The 15191-nt window shown below is 44.8% G+C and overlaps 1 protein-coding gene across 2 annotated transcripts in view; it reads left to right on the top strand.

Moving 5' to 3' along the window:
* Nucleotides 1-14863, top strand: part of MSRA (methionine sulfoxide reductase A) — a 581463-nt gene extending 566600 nt beyond the window's left edge. For both annotated transcript variants that reach the window (XM_082249518.1, XM_082249519.1), the window contains one exon: nt 14437-14863. In XM_082249518.1, the coding sequence (XP_082105644.1) occupies nt 14437-14598 (162 nt within the window). In that variant the 3' untranslated portion in view covers nt 14599-14863. The remainder of the gene's footprint in view (nt 1-14436) is intronic.
* The last annotated feature ends 328 nt before the right edge of the window (nt 14864-15191 follow it).

Genomic DNA, 15191 nt, shown 5'->3' with positions numbered 1-15191 from the left:
TAACCCCTTGATCACCAATAAAGTTAACCCCTTCCCTGCCAGTGTCGTTATTACAGTAACAGTGGATATTTATAGCACTGATTACTGTAGTAATGTCACTGGTACCCCCAAAAGTGTCAAAAATGGCAGTTAGGGGTCCGATCTGTCCGCCGCAATGTCGCAGTCCTGCAAAAAAAAAAAAAAATCGCAGATCGCCGCCATTACTAGTTAAAAAAAAACAATAAAAATGACATAAATTTCCCGTAGTTAGTAGCTGCGATAACTTTTGCACAAACCAATCAAAATACGCTTATTGTGATTTTTTTTATCAAAAATATGTAGCAGAAAACAAATTGGCCTAAAATGTTAAAAAATTTAGATTTTTCCATTTTTTTGGAGGGAATTTCATGTGAAAAATATTGTTATTTTTTCAAAATTGTTGCTCTTTTTTTGCTTATAGCGCAAAAAGTAAAAATCGCACAGTTCAAATACCACCAAAAGAAAGCTCTATTTGTGGGGAAAAAGGACATAAATTTAATTTGGGTACAGCATCGCACGACCGCGCAATTGTCCGTTAAAATAACGCAGTACCGAATCGCAAAATCTGGCCTGGTCAGGAATGGGGTAAAATCTTCCGGTCTTAAAGCGGTTAAAAATACGCTCATTGAGAATTTTTTTTGTTAAAGACATGTAGCTAAATACATTTTGGCCTAAATATATGACGAAAATTGAATATATTGGATATTTTTTAACTGTCAAAGTAGAAAAATATTGTTATTTTTTTCAAAATTGTTGCAATTTTTATTAATATCGCAAAAAATGAAAAGCGCAGAGGTGATCAAATACCACCAAAAGAAAGCTCTGTTTGTGGGAAAAAAAGGACGTAAATGTTGTTTGGGTACAGCGTTGCACGACCGCGCAATTGTCAGTTAAAGTCGCACAGTGCCAAGTTGCAAAAATTGGCCTGGACGTAAAGCAGGAAAATCCTCCGGTCCTAAAGTGTTTAATGTAGCACAGCTGCGCCCAAACAACTACATTATGAAGGTCTAACAACGATGAATGAGAGCTACTACAAGTCTCATCTTCCCCCGCAGCAGAGGCACTCGACAGACTGCGCCGACAGCGGGGTTGTGATGTCAGTGCAATTTTAGTCCAGCCGTACTACCCCCTGCCCCATAACAACAAAATACCCCCTAATAAAATGATGATTTTTACATGGAGGAGCGGAAAGTGGTTAAAGTCCCAACCCCCCCAGAAATGGCCCGGTATGAAAGTGGTTAAAGTCCCAACCCCCCCAGAAATGGCCCGGTATGAAAGTGGTTAAAGTCCCAACCCCCCCAGAAATGGCCGGGTATGAAAGTGGTTAAAGTCCCAACCCCCCCCCCCAGAAATGACCCGGTATGAAAGTGGTTAAAGTCCCAACCCCCCCAGAAATGGCCCGGTATGAAAGTGGTTAAAGTCCCAACCCCCCCAGAAATGGCCCCGTATGAAAGTGGTTAAAGTCCCAACCCCCCAGAAATGGCCCGGTATGAAAGTGGTTAAAGTCCCAACCCCCCCAGAAATGGCCCGGTATGAAAGTGGTTAAAGTCCCAACCTCCTCCCCCCCCCCCCCCAGAAATGGCCCGGTATGAAAGTGGTTAAAGTCCCAACCCCCCCCAGAAATGGCCCGGTATGGAAGTGGTTAAAGTCCCAACCCCCCCAGAAATGGCCCGGTATGAAAGTGGTTAAAGTCCCAACCCCCCCCCCCCCCCTTACTATTAAAATTATAGACTGATCATTTTTTTCGTCAGTGGGCAAACGTACAAAATCAGCAGTATCCAATACTTTTTTTTCCCCTCTCTGTAGACTGCAAGAGTCTGAGCATTGCATTGGTGATTGTGGGTGCAATGCTCTGCAGGCTTTAGTGCAAAGAGTAGAAAATGCACATTGATCATAAGATCGTTGTTGCTGCATTCGCTGCTTTTTTTGATTAAGGAGGACTAAACTTTCAAGCAGCTCAGCACTCATTTTTTAGGATAGTTGGGGGTCATACAAGCATTGGAGAGAGGGAAAATGAATTTCCAGGATGGCGTTCCTGGATGCTCAGGTAACAAAGACATTGATCCCGGCTGCACCCCATTGTTAATCAGTTCAGTTTGGAATCGGCAGGCTGCGATTTCCATTTTAAAATCCTTCCATCACAATACATCTGATTTCGCCCGCACACAGAGCCTTTTTTTATTTTTTTTTCAAGGCACCGAAGCTGTTAACCGCCGCTCGTCGCTATTACCCGTCTATACATTATCATGTCTGAGTATGCAAAATGGGTCATCTGAGGCTGCACACAGTATGGCAGTTGTAGCTGAATGGTGTGCTGGGCAGAAATGTGTACACTGCCATCTGTCTAAAAATCTGTCAGACTTTACAGGCATGGCCCCCGAACAGCCCACAGGGGCCCCGAGATCCAAGTGCTGCACAGATCGTCCAACAATGCAGAGCTCCGCATTAAAGAGAAAATTGTGTGCCCCGCAGCAAATTAATCGTCTGCTCAGCTGATTTAAAGGAACACTCCAGACGTGATACAAAGGTTTTCAAGCCGTTATAGTCATCTGCCTGTAAAATCTATTCTGCTCCCGTGTATCCGCTGCTTGGTTCAGCTGAACGCTGAAAAACCAAATCTCATTCCATTAGGGTTTACATTACTTTAACCACTTCTGGACTGGAAGGATTTGCCCCCTTAATGACCAGGCCCTTTTTTGCGAATCGGCACTGCGTTAATTTAACGGGCGTGCGACGCTGTATCTAAATAAAGTGGATGTTAGAAACATAGAATGTGTCGGCAGATAAGAACCATTTGGCCCATCTAGTCTGCCCAATATATCTGAATCCTATGAATAGTCCCTGGCCCTATCTTATATGAAGGATAGCCTTATGCCTATCCCATGCATGCTTAAACTCCTTCACTGTATTTGCAGCTACCACTTCTGCAGGAAGGTTATTCCATGCATCCACTACTCTCTCAGTAAAGTAATACTTCCTCACATTACTTTTAAACCTTTGCCCCTCTAATTTAAAACGGTGTCCTCTTGTGGTAGTTTTTCTTCTTTTAAATATGCTCTCCTCCTTTACCGAGTTGATTCCCTTTATGTATTTAAAAGTTTCCATCATATCCCCTCTGTCTCTTCTTTCTTCCAAGCTATACATGTTAAGGTCCTTTAACCTTTCCTGGTAAGTTTTTTCCTGCAATCCATGTACTAGTTTAGTAGCTCTTCTCTGAACTCTCTCTAGAGTATCTATATCCTTCTGGAGATATGGCCTCCAGTACTGCGCACAATACTCCAAGTGAGGTCTCACCAGTGTTCTGTACAGCGGCATAAGCACTTCTCTCTATCTACTGCTTATACCTCTCCCTATACATCCAAGCATTCTGCTGGCATTTCGTGCTGCTCTATTACATTGTCTTCCCACCTTTAAGTCTTCTGAAATAATTACTCCTAAATCCCTTTCCTCAGATACTGAGGTCAGGACTGTGTCAAATATTCTATATTCTGCCCTTGGGTTTTTACACCCCAGGTGCATTATCTTGCACTTATCCACATTAAATTTCAGTTGCCAGAGTTCTGACCATTCTTCTAGTTTTCCTAAATCCTTTTCCATTTGGCGTTTCCCTCCAGGAACATCAACCCTGTTACATATCTTTGTGTCATCAGCAAAAAGACAAACCTTACCATCGAGGCCTTTTGCAATATCACTTATGAAGATATTAAACAAAATTGGTCCCAGTACAGATCCCTGAGGTACCCCACTGGTAACATGACCTTGTTCTGAATGTTCTCCATTGACTACAACCCTCTGTTGTCTGTCACTCAGCCACTGCCTAATCCACTCAACGATATGGGAGTCCATGCTCAATGACTGCAGTTTATTGATAAGTCTTCTATGTGGGACAGTGTCAAAAGCCTTACTAAAATCTAGATATGCAATGTCTACTGCACCTCCACCGTCTATTATTTTAGTCACCCAGTCAAAAAAATCTATAAGATTTGTTTGACATGATCTCCCTGAAGTAAACCCATGTTGTTTTTCATCTTGCAATCCATGGGATTTAAGATGTTCCACAATCCTATCCTTTAATAGGGTTTCCATTAATTTGCCTACTATTGATGTCAGACTCACTGGTCTATAGTTGCTCGATTCCTCCCTACTACCTTTCTTGTGAATGGGCACAACATTTGCCAATTTCCAATCTTCCGGGACGACTCCTGTTACTAATGATTGGTTAAATAGATCTGTTAATGGTTTTGCCAGCTCACCACTAAGCTCTTTTAATAATCTTGGGTGTATCTCATCAGGACCCTGTGACTTATTTGTCTTCACTTTATTGTTCTTTTTTCCCCACAAATAGAGCTTTCTTTTGGTGGTATTTGATCACCTCTGCGATTTTTTTTTTTAAATATATTTTTATTGAAAATTTTCAAAAGAAACGTACAGAAAGTTACAGTAAGCAACAATCAACAATACACGTTGTGAGATAGAACACCTAAAGGTAACAGATATGCAAATTATCAATGCAGTTCTACAAAACCAAAAGAAGCTTCAAGTGTGGTTTTGTGCGGAAGTGCAGAGCTGCACAACCCCAGCACCCCCAGTGGGAACAAACTGTGCCACTATATACAAAAAATTGACATGGGGCTTCAAGAAATTGAAACTAGGGTATAAAGGGTTATCACACCTCTGCGATTTTTATTTTTTGCGCTATAAAAAAAAAATAGAGTGACAATTCTGAAAAAAAAATAATAATTTTCACTTTCTGCTATATAACATCCCCCCCCCCCCCCCAAAAAAAATTAAAAATCCAAATTTTTTTAAAAATTTTAGGCCAATTTGTTGTTTGCTACATATTTTTGTTAAAAAAAAAAAATCGCAATAAGCATTGGTTTATGCAAAAGTTATCGCATCTACTAACTACGGGAAAGATTTATGTCATTTTTATTGTTTCTTTTTTTACTAGTAATGGTGGCGATCTGCAATTTTTTTGCAGGATTGCGACATTGCGGCGGACAGATCGGGCCCCTAACTGACATTTTTTACACTGTTGGGGGGGACCAGTGACATTACTACAGTAATCAGTGCTAAAGGTATGAACTGTTACTGTAATAATGCCATTGGCAAGGAAAGGGTTAACCCAGGGGCTATCAAAGGGTTAAATGTGTACCTAGGGGAGTGTTTCTAACTGTATGGGGGCGGGGCTTGTGAAATGATCACAGGGATTTGTGATCCTATATAGAAGGATCTCTTGCTGGCTCTGGCTGGCTAGAAGAATCTCTGGATTCCAGAGAGAAGAATGGTCGGCTGTGTTTACAACCGCTGGCCGTCCTTCTCTCTCAGCAGGGAGCGATTGCAGGTGTCAGGTGGCAATGGGAGCCACCTGCCCCGTGCATCGGAGTCCCTGCTGCCGAGTGGAGGTGGGAGCGTGCCGCCGGCGCGTGCTCGCCCACTAGCTGCAGGCGCGTGACTGACGTATACCTACGGCGGTTTACGCAGGAGGGCCAGCCTGCCGCAGCATAACTGCGGCGGGCGGTCCTTAAGGGGTTAACCACCTCCTTCCCAAGCCTATTCTAACAGTTCACTCCTACATGTAAAAATCTACTTTTTATTTTTTTGCTAAAAAATGACTTATGCTGGCCATACACTATACAAAAAAATTGTTCAAACTAATTTTTCGAAAAACGAACACTCGACCATGAGAGCAAATGATGGTGTCATCATGTAATGACCGATAAATCGTTCAATGGACATAAATTAATCCATTTTTTTTTTGTCACATATACCTAGCGCAAACAGTTTGGATGAGAAACACATTAACCTTTCAATTCATGGTTTGTTCAGCAGAAAATTTACAGATTTGTCCTTCGTTTTTTCGGCTCAAAAACATCACAACCGATTACCGATTTGTGCCCATTAACTGGCCGAAAAAAGACAGAACTGTCCAAATGACCGAATTTCAGCCGAGTTTTCGTATGGTGTATGGCCAGCCTTAGAACCCCCCAAACATATATATTTTTTTAAGCAGAGACCCTATAGAATAAAATGGGGGTTGTTGCAATTTTTTATGTCACACGGTATTTGTGCAGCGACTTTTCAAACGCAATTTTATTAAAAAAAATAAATAAATAACCAAAACAGTAAAGTTAGCCAAATTTTTTGTATAATCTGAAAGACGATGTTATTTCGAGTAGATAGATACCTAACATGTCACGCTTTAAAATTGTGTCTACCCGTGGAATGCCAGCAAACTACGGTGCTTAAAGTCCTCCATAGGTGACGCTTTAACCACTTGCCGACTGCCGCACGACTATTTACGTCAGCGGTCAGCCCCTCACAGGCAGAGTGACGTAGATCTATGTCGTTAGCCTGTGAGGGTCTAGGGAGCGAGCGCGCGCCCCCGGAGGCGTGGTCACGGACCCCCCCCGCGCGTTTGACCGGCGGACCCGATGTCCGCCGGTCACTCGGCGATCGTCGCTGCAGAGGGAGAAAGGCAGGCGGCTGATGTAAACAAGCCGCCTGTCATTCTCCCCTGTGTAGAAACAGTGATCATACGGTTCTACTATGTAGGACCGTTGATCAGTGTTCCTACAGCTCACAGTTAGAATCACGCCCCTAGGGACACACTTAACCCCTCCCTCTCAAAAAAGTTAACCCCTTCACTGCCAGTGTACTTTTACAGTAACAGTGCATATGTATAGCACTGATTACTGTAGAAATGTCACTGGTAACCCCAAAAGTGTCAAAAATGTCAGTCAAGGGTCCGATCTGTCCGCCGCAATGTCGCAGTCCCGCAAAAAAAAAAATTGCAGATGGCCGCCATTACGCGTTAAAAAAAAAACACCAAAAATGACAAAAATCTTTCCCTTAGTTAGTAAACACGATAACTTTTGCGCAAATCAATCAAAATACGCTTTTTGCGATTTTTTTTTTACCAAACATATGTAGCAGAAAACAAATTGGCCGAAAATGTTAAAAAAATTTATTTTTACATTTTTTGGGGGGAATTTTATATAAAAAAATTTGAAAAATATTGTTATTTTTGCAAAATTGACGCTCTCTTTTTGTTTATAGCACATGATCAAAAAATGGCACAGGTGATCAAATACCACCAAAAGAAAGATCTGTTTGTGGGGAAAAAAAGGATGTCAAATTCGTTTAGGTACAGCGTCACACGACCGCGCAATTGTCCGTTAAAGTCACGCAGTGCCGAATCGCAAAATACCCCCTGGTCAGGAAGTGGGTAAAATCTTCCGGGGCTTAAGTGGTTAAACGACTTAACAGGTTACCAGTTTATAGTGGCACAGGAGGTCTGGTGCTAGAATTATTGTTTTCGCTCTGACGTTCATGGCGATACCTCACATGTGTGGTGAGTTGTGGGTGAAGCGGGGAGGGGGATCTGTACTGAAAGCATCTGGTCTAGGGTTGGTCTGTACTGAAGGGTTAGACTGGGAGTGGGGGCTGTACGTAGGTGGTGGGCTGCAAAGGTGGGATTTAGGTCGGTGGATGAAGATCTGTACTGGAGGCTGCTGGTTGAGATTTGTACTGTGGGGTAATCGCTTAAACAGTTGTCTCCTCCTCACCAAGCTTCTTGCTGATGGTTTTGTAGCCCATTCCAGCCTTGTGCAGGTCTACAATCTTGTCCCTGACGTCCTTTGACAGCTCTTTGGTCTTCCCATGATGGTGAGGTTTGAATGGAAGAAAGATTCTGTGGACAGGAGACTTTTATACACATAACGAGTTGTCATTAGGAGCACCTTCTTACATTGACAGGACTAATCAATTTATAACATTTGTATTGTGTGTTTTTTCTGGATTTTTGGTTGATGTTCTGTCTCTATCATTTAACCACTTGCCGACTGCCGCACGACTATATACTGCAGCAGTCAGCCTCTCCTGGGCAAAGTGACGTATGGGTACGTCACTCGCCCACAAGCCTGTAGGGGGCGAGCGTGCGCCGCTGGCGAAGCGCTCCTGCCCCCGCTCGTTCCCTGCCATCCCTGCGCGTGTGACCGGCGGCTCCGATGTCCACCGGCCACTCGCGATCTCCCTCAGGAGAGGGAGAAAGACAGACGGCTGATGTAAACACAGCCGTCTGTCATTCTCCCTTAGATCATCCCAGAGGCTATGCGATCCTGCTATGTAGGATCGTATGTCTCTGTGATGATCTAACAAGCCACGCCCCCTAACAGTTAGAATCACGCCCCTAGGTACACACTTAACCCCTTGATAACCAATAAAGTTAACCCCTTCCCTGCCAGTGTCATTTTGACAGTGAGCCCCGGTTCACACTTGTGCGTGTGCGGGGTTCGCATGTAATGTCGGAGTGCACTGCTCCGACATTACATGCGATCGGCTGTGCGGTGCGAGTTTAGCCATACAGCAAACACGCACAGGCCCGCAGCAAACACGCACAGGAGGCATTTTTGCAGCCGCATCAGGATCGGATCGCACAGCGGTTCACACTTGTGCGATCCGATCCTGTGCGAACTGCACGATCGCACTGCGATATGCGATCAAACTGGGGGTGTCATTAAGATTACATTGACACCCCCAGCGTATCGCATATGGCAGTGTGAACTGCCGGGGGTGCGTGTGCGATGCGGGAACAGACTGCGAGTTCGCAGCCTTCCCGCATCGCATCAGTGTGAACCGAGCCTAACAGTGCATATTTATAGCCAGTAATGTCACTGGTACTCCCAAAAGTGTCAAAAATGTCAGTCAGGGGTCCGATCTGTCTGCCGCAATGTCGCAGTCCCGCAAAAAAAAAATAAAAATCGCAGATCGCCACAATTACTAGTTTAAAAAAAAAAAACAATAAAAATGACATAAATGTTTCCCGTAGTTAATAGACACAATAACTTTTGCGCAAACCAATAAAAATACGCTTATTGCGATTTTTTTTTACCAAAAATATGTAGCAGAAAACAAATTGGCCTAAAATGTTAAAAAATTTTGATTTTTAATTTTTTTTTGGGAATGTTATATATCAGAATGTAAAAAATAGTGTTTTTTTTTTCAAAATTGTTGCTCTTTTCTTTCAAAAATTAAAAATCGCACAAGTGATCCATCACCACCAAAAGAGAGCTCTATTTGTGGGGAAAAAAAGGACATAAATTTAATTTGGGTACAGCGTCGCACGACCGCGCAATTGTCTGTTAAAGTAACGCAGTGCCGAATCGCAAAATATAGCCTGGTCAGGAATGGGGTAAAATCTTCCAGTCTTAAAGCGGTTAAAAATACGCTCATTGAGAACTTTTTTGTCAAAGACATGTAGCTAAATACATTTTGGCCTAAATATATGACAAAAATTGAATATATTGGATATTTTTTAACTGTCAAAGTAGAAAATGTAAATTTCTCTAGCGCTCATTGACAGACGTAGTCCTCGGTGATACACCACCTTCGGGTTATGTTGCCTCCACAGGAGCAGGACTAGACAGGAAATTAAAAAGCTCTGGCCACACCCCAGGGGCAGTCCCAGAGGGTATATCCTCTCTCTCTCTGCCTCAGCAAATCAGTTATTTTCTGTCTAGTTAGGAGTAAGGACCTAGACACCTTGCTGGGATCTTAGGTCCTGGCAAGAATTTTTTCTTAAAGGATTTTTTTAGACAGCTTTTTTCTCCAGTGTTCCTGTGAGATCTTCAAGCAAGAAAGCTGAACTGTGCGACGGGCTGGATGTTGAGATCCGGTGGTCACCCCAGTTCAGCCTACGAGCGCGTGCAGGCCATAGCTCCGCGCTGGGTCGGCCGCGACAAAGTCCCATTAAAGGACTGTCCACGCGAGTTAAACGTCTCGCTGAAACGCCTAAGACCATGAGTCACGGCGTCCGTATCGGTCGACAGCCCTCCCGCCCCGGTGGAGAGGGGTACTGTCAGGAGTTGGTGCCCGCCTGGTTCCAGTATGGTGAGTAGTATGTTCCCCCTTTTCCCCTGACGGGTTTTGTGGTGAACGCGGGCCCCTCTCTGTATGGTAAGATAGAGTCCCTTTCTATCCTACAACATGACACAGATCCTCCTACTTTGAGTGTGATTTTATGTGCAAAAAGCCAGGAGGCTTAGTTTGGGAGCTAACAATCTAATTGTATACATGTTTTAAAGATGTAATCTGTGGCATTCTGGGAATCTTATGGGTTAAGAATAAGCTACCTACCAGTCAGAAGCCACGGACATGTAGACTGCCTTCCTAATCAGATCTCCAGCTATCAGCAGGCCTCCCGAACGGCCATGCGGTCCGCCAGGGCCGGTACCGCCAACCACGCCATATCCCCATGCAGTGAGAGTGTTGTGTGCCCTGCAGCACACCGCTATTCAGTACGGGCCGCCGCCATTTTTTTTGCTGGATCTCACGAGCCGCCATTTTGGCGTAGCCTCGTGTCTCCAGCATGGGGGCGGCCATGTTTGAGGTGATCCAAACACCTCGTGGAGCTTGGGGGAGGCGCCGGAAGGCGTACAGAGGGGCGGAGCCGCCTCCTTTCTTCCTGGGCAGCCAGCCAAAAGACTTCCTGTTTGTTAAGACAGCGCTGTAACCTGTTGCAGTTAAACTCTGAGCATCAAGTGGTGAGCCTGGGGGTCTATCTCTCTCTCTCTCTCGATCGATAGGGATCCCTAGCAGGTAACACTAAGGGGCTTTTGTGGCGCTGGGGGTCAAAAAAAAAAAAAAAAAAAAAAGTTTTATTTTTGAATTATATTATCCAGGAAGTAACTGGAGTTATCATGGACCCTGCCACACATATTCCCCCACCTGTTTCCCTCGAGGGGGCCACGGGACCCGCCGGTGCACAGAGTATAGAGTCATTTACAGCAATTTGAGTCTATGGTGGCTCGGGTGGAGGCAGCCTGTCAGGGACGGGGGTCAAGGAAGCGACCCCCGCCTACCCCTATACCATCTGACACCTCTGACTCAGATTCAGAGGTGGTCACGGCAGTTGCAGGTTCCTCTGCAAGGGCTGTTATCCCAGGTAAAGCCCCCTCAGACAGTGAGGAGGACGCTTCTTCTCTTGCTATTATTCAGGAAGAAGCATTGGTGGACGCACTAGTTGTGGCAGTGCAGGAAACCTTAAAACTTGAGGCTTTACCGGCAGAGGCAACTGAAACAGAGATTCCTTTTGGTACTAATAAGCCCATCAAGACGATGAAGGCTTTTCCTGTACCTAAATGTTTCGGTAATCAGATTAAAGGAGAATGGGAGCATTCTAAACGTACCTTTACTATTTCCAAGCGTATTGCTAGACGCTATCCGTTTGAGGAATCCATCATTAAGAAATGGACGGTACCACCAGTCGTGGATCCGCCTATTTCCAGGCTGAATAAAGCCACGGTTATTCCAGTGGAGGACACTTCGTCCTTTAAGGATCCGGTGGATCGAAAGATGGAAGCAGAGTCCCGCACCATCTTCTCTCTGATAGGGTCAGCTTTTAGACCAGTAATTGTTATTGGTCTAGTTTCCCAGACACTTACGGAATGGGCGAAAATAGTACGCCAAGATCTTAGGGGAAAAGATATTCCCCAGGAGACATCTGATTTGATGGAACAGATTATACAAGGGCTACAGTTTATCTGTGACGCAGCCTTGGACACTACTCCCTTATTAGGGCATGCATCTAAGACAGCGGTGATCCTCAGACGTGTGCTGTGGTTAAAATGCTGGTCAGCTGACCTAGGTTCCAAGAAGACCTTGACAAATCTCCCCTTTCAGGGGAATCGTCTATTTGGGGCCAACCTAGATGAAATCATTAAGGATGCCACTGGGGGCAAGAGCACTTTTTTGCCACAGGCTGCTAAAGCTAAGGGACCTCGCAACAAGCGAGGACCTTTCTTTACCGCCCATAAAGGGCGCCCGGCTGGTACTAGCGGGAAAGGCAAGACTCCTCCAGGAGGGTTCAAGAAGGGCTGGTCGGACAAGCAAAGGACCAACCCAGCCAAACCCGAAGCAAAGGAGTACACAGCCTGAAGGTGCGCCCCCACCCGGTTTCAGGGTGGGGGGACGTTTTCACCGGTATTCAGGACATTAGATCGAGCATCAACCACTACTACCGGTGCGATTCTTCCCTTCCAACATTTAAGTACTACAGGAAGCGGTAATTACCGTTCCCTGAATAGATCTTTTCCTTTACCTTTTCCTAAGATTAGTCCCGATACCTCACAGGAATCGGATCTGGTTGACCAGGTAAGCCAAGTAGCCTCTAGTCGGGTGACTTCGGTCCCTGAGGTTCAACCAGAAAAGATCACCTTTCCTGATAACTATCAGGTATCTGATAAATGTGTGGGAACAGAAAACGACCGGACTTTCTCGGATGGTCGGGGCCAGATACCTCTAGGGACGCCTGGTTCAGATCCAATCAGCGCCAGTGGTCCTAGAAATTCTAGGCTGGCCTCCTCAAGCCGGCCTGGCCGACTTGGACATGTTCCTCCACGTACCTATTCGGTGTCTCGAATATTGGCCTTTTTGCAACAAGGGGTTGAGCAGAAGCTAGCCTTGAGCACCATCAAGGGTCAAGTTTCAGCATTAGCAATCTTCTTTCAGAAGCCTTTAGCTACCAAATCCTTGGTGCGGAATTTCATCCAGGGGGTGCGGCACCTGGCTCCTCCAGTCCGCGCGCCCTTACCGCCTTGGGATCTTAATTTGGTTTTGTCGGTTCTACAGAAACCTCCTTTTGAAAACATCAGGGAGATTCCCTTGCTTACTTTATCCCAGAAAGTGGCCTTCTTGGTGGCTATTACTTCTGCTCGCAGGGTGTCAGAACTGGCTGCATTATCATGCCAGTCCCCATACCTAGTGATTCATAGGGATAAGGTAGTACTTCATCCTAAGCCATCTTTTCTTCCCAAGGTGGTTTCAGATTTTCATCTGAATGAAGATATTGTACTACCTTCCTTGTGTCCTCAGCCCAAGCATCATCGGGAACATGCGTTGCATTCCTTAGATGTGGTTCGGGCAATCAGGGTATACCTGAAAGCTACGGAATCATTCCGTAAGACGGATTCACTTTTTGTGATCACGGATGGCCCCAGAAAGGGTTTGCCTGCATCTGCCGCGACCATTGCCAAATGGATTAGACAAACGGTGGTACAGGCTTATTCTATTAAGGGTCAGAGTCCTCCGTTCCCTGTTAGGGCGCACTCCACTCGAGCGCTCAGTACTTCCTGGGCCTTTCGCCATCAGGCGTCAGTGGTCCAGGTATGTAAGGCGGCCACCTGGTCGTCGGTACATACCTTTACAAAATTCTATAAAATTGATGTGACGGCATCGGCGGATGCCTCATTTGGCCGCAAGGTTTTGCAGGCCGCAATTTCAGGAGACCGGTGGTCTACCTCGAGGGTTTTTTTCTGTTTGAAAAAAAAATAAAAAAAAAATTGTTTTCTCTTTTTTTGTTGAGTCTCATCATTAAGGATGAGCATTGTAAACTTCTAGTTGGCACCGGTTGGGCCTTCTAGATTGGGATTTGATTTCCATTTTCCCACCCCTCAGTTGTGATACTGCTCTGGGACGTCCCGAAGGTGGTGTATCACCGAGGACTACGTCTGTCAATGAGCGCTAGAGAAAAATGGATTTTTGTAAAATCTTACCGTAAAATCCTTTTCTCTTAGCTCATTGACAGACGTAGTCCCCGCCCCTCTGTTTTTTTGAGTTGGGTTAAAATCTCTAAAGACTGCTTTTTCACATAACTGATTTGCTGAGGCAGAGAGAGAGAGGATATACCCTCTGGGACTGCCCCTGGGGTGTGGCCAGAGCTTTTTAATTTCCTGTCTAGTCCTACTCCTGTGGAGGCAACATAACCCGAAGGTGGTGTATCACCGAGGACTACGTCTGTCAATGAGCTAAGAGAAAAGGATTTTACGGTAAGATTTTACAAAAATCCATTTTTTTTCGCAAAATTGTCGCTTTTTTTTATTAATATTGCAAAAAATGAAAAGCGCAGAGGTGATCAAATACCACCAAAGCTCCAAGAAAGCACCAAGAAAGCTCTGTTTGTGGGAAAAAAAGGATGTAAATTTCGTTTGGGTACGGTGTCGCAATTGTCAGTTAAAGTTGCGCAGTGCCAAGTTGCAAAAAGTGGCCTGGACGTTAAGCAGGAAAATCCTCAGGTGGTAAAGTGGTTAAAATACACCTGTGATAAAAAAAAAATGATAGACCCTTCATTTCTTTTTAAGTGGGCAAACTTACAAAATCTGAGGGGGTTAAAAAATTATTTCCCCTACTATGTAAGGTGAGCTGCCAATCAGCATGAAGCACTGGAGGGGGCAGTTACTGGCACAATAGCTTTATATGATGTCATGTCCTGAACTGTGTGATAGCCGCACTTCTTTAACAAAGTAATAAGGGAAAAGATTTGATTCTATTTTGTAATTTCAGAATTTTCTAATTTTTTATACAATATCTTGCTAATTAATCAGACTGCCATTCTTATTTTAATTGTATTTTTTCTTACAGGAATTGACTGCGAAGGGATTTGGAAATATTACCACTGAAATCCGAGAGGAGACCTCCTTCTACTATGCAGAGGATTATCACCAGCAGTATCTGAGCAAGGTACCCAATGGGTACTGTGGACTGGGCGGTACTGGCGTCTCCTGCCCAATTGGTCTCAAGTAATACTTGATAACGTATTGTAGGGTTAGGTGCCTGCTCCCAGCATGCCTACTACAATGTTGGTGAGCAGTGCATGCTGGGGCTTCTAGTTTTTCAACGGATCAGGTGGCTCACGGCCATCATCTGTTTGAGCTTCCCACCAAATATGCCTTTTCTCAGGACAATAAATGTATACAGCAGCATTGATAATCTTGTCTTTCCTTTAAGCTTTACTGTTGAATATTCACGTTACTTGTGCAAACAATAAATTTATTTGCTATGGAAAACAGCCCCCATGTGTGATTCCTTTTTCATCAGTCAGTCCTGTACTAAATAATATCTTGTACTTATGAATGGAACCCATGTTGAAGGAAATCTGTTGTATACCAGTCAGGGCCTGGGACAAGAAAGGGGAGGGCGGGAGTGGTGACTGCCCAGGGCACTGGTATCATGTGAGGTGGAGGGACACCACGAGGAGAATTCCTGCTGCTACAAGCTGACAGGTGTAGTGACTGCCCAGGGCGCTGGTATCATATGAGGTGGAGGGACACCACGAGGAGAATTCCTGCTGCTACAAGCTGACAGGAGTAGTGACTGCCCAGGGCGCTGGTATCATG

This window comes from Pelophylax lessonae (assembly GCF_965119305.1).
Source record: "Pelophylax lessonae genome assembly, chromosome: 3".
NCBI lineage: Eukaryota > Metazoa > Chordata > Amphibia > Anura > Ranidae > Pelophylax > Pelophylax lessonae.
This window is presented reverse-complemented; position numbering and strand designations above follow the sequence as displayed.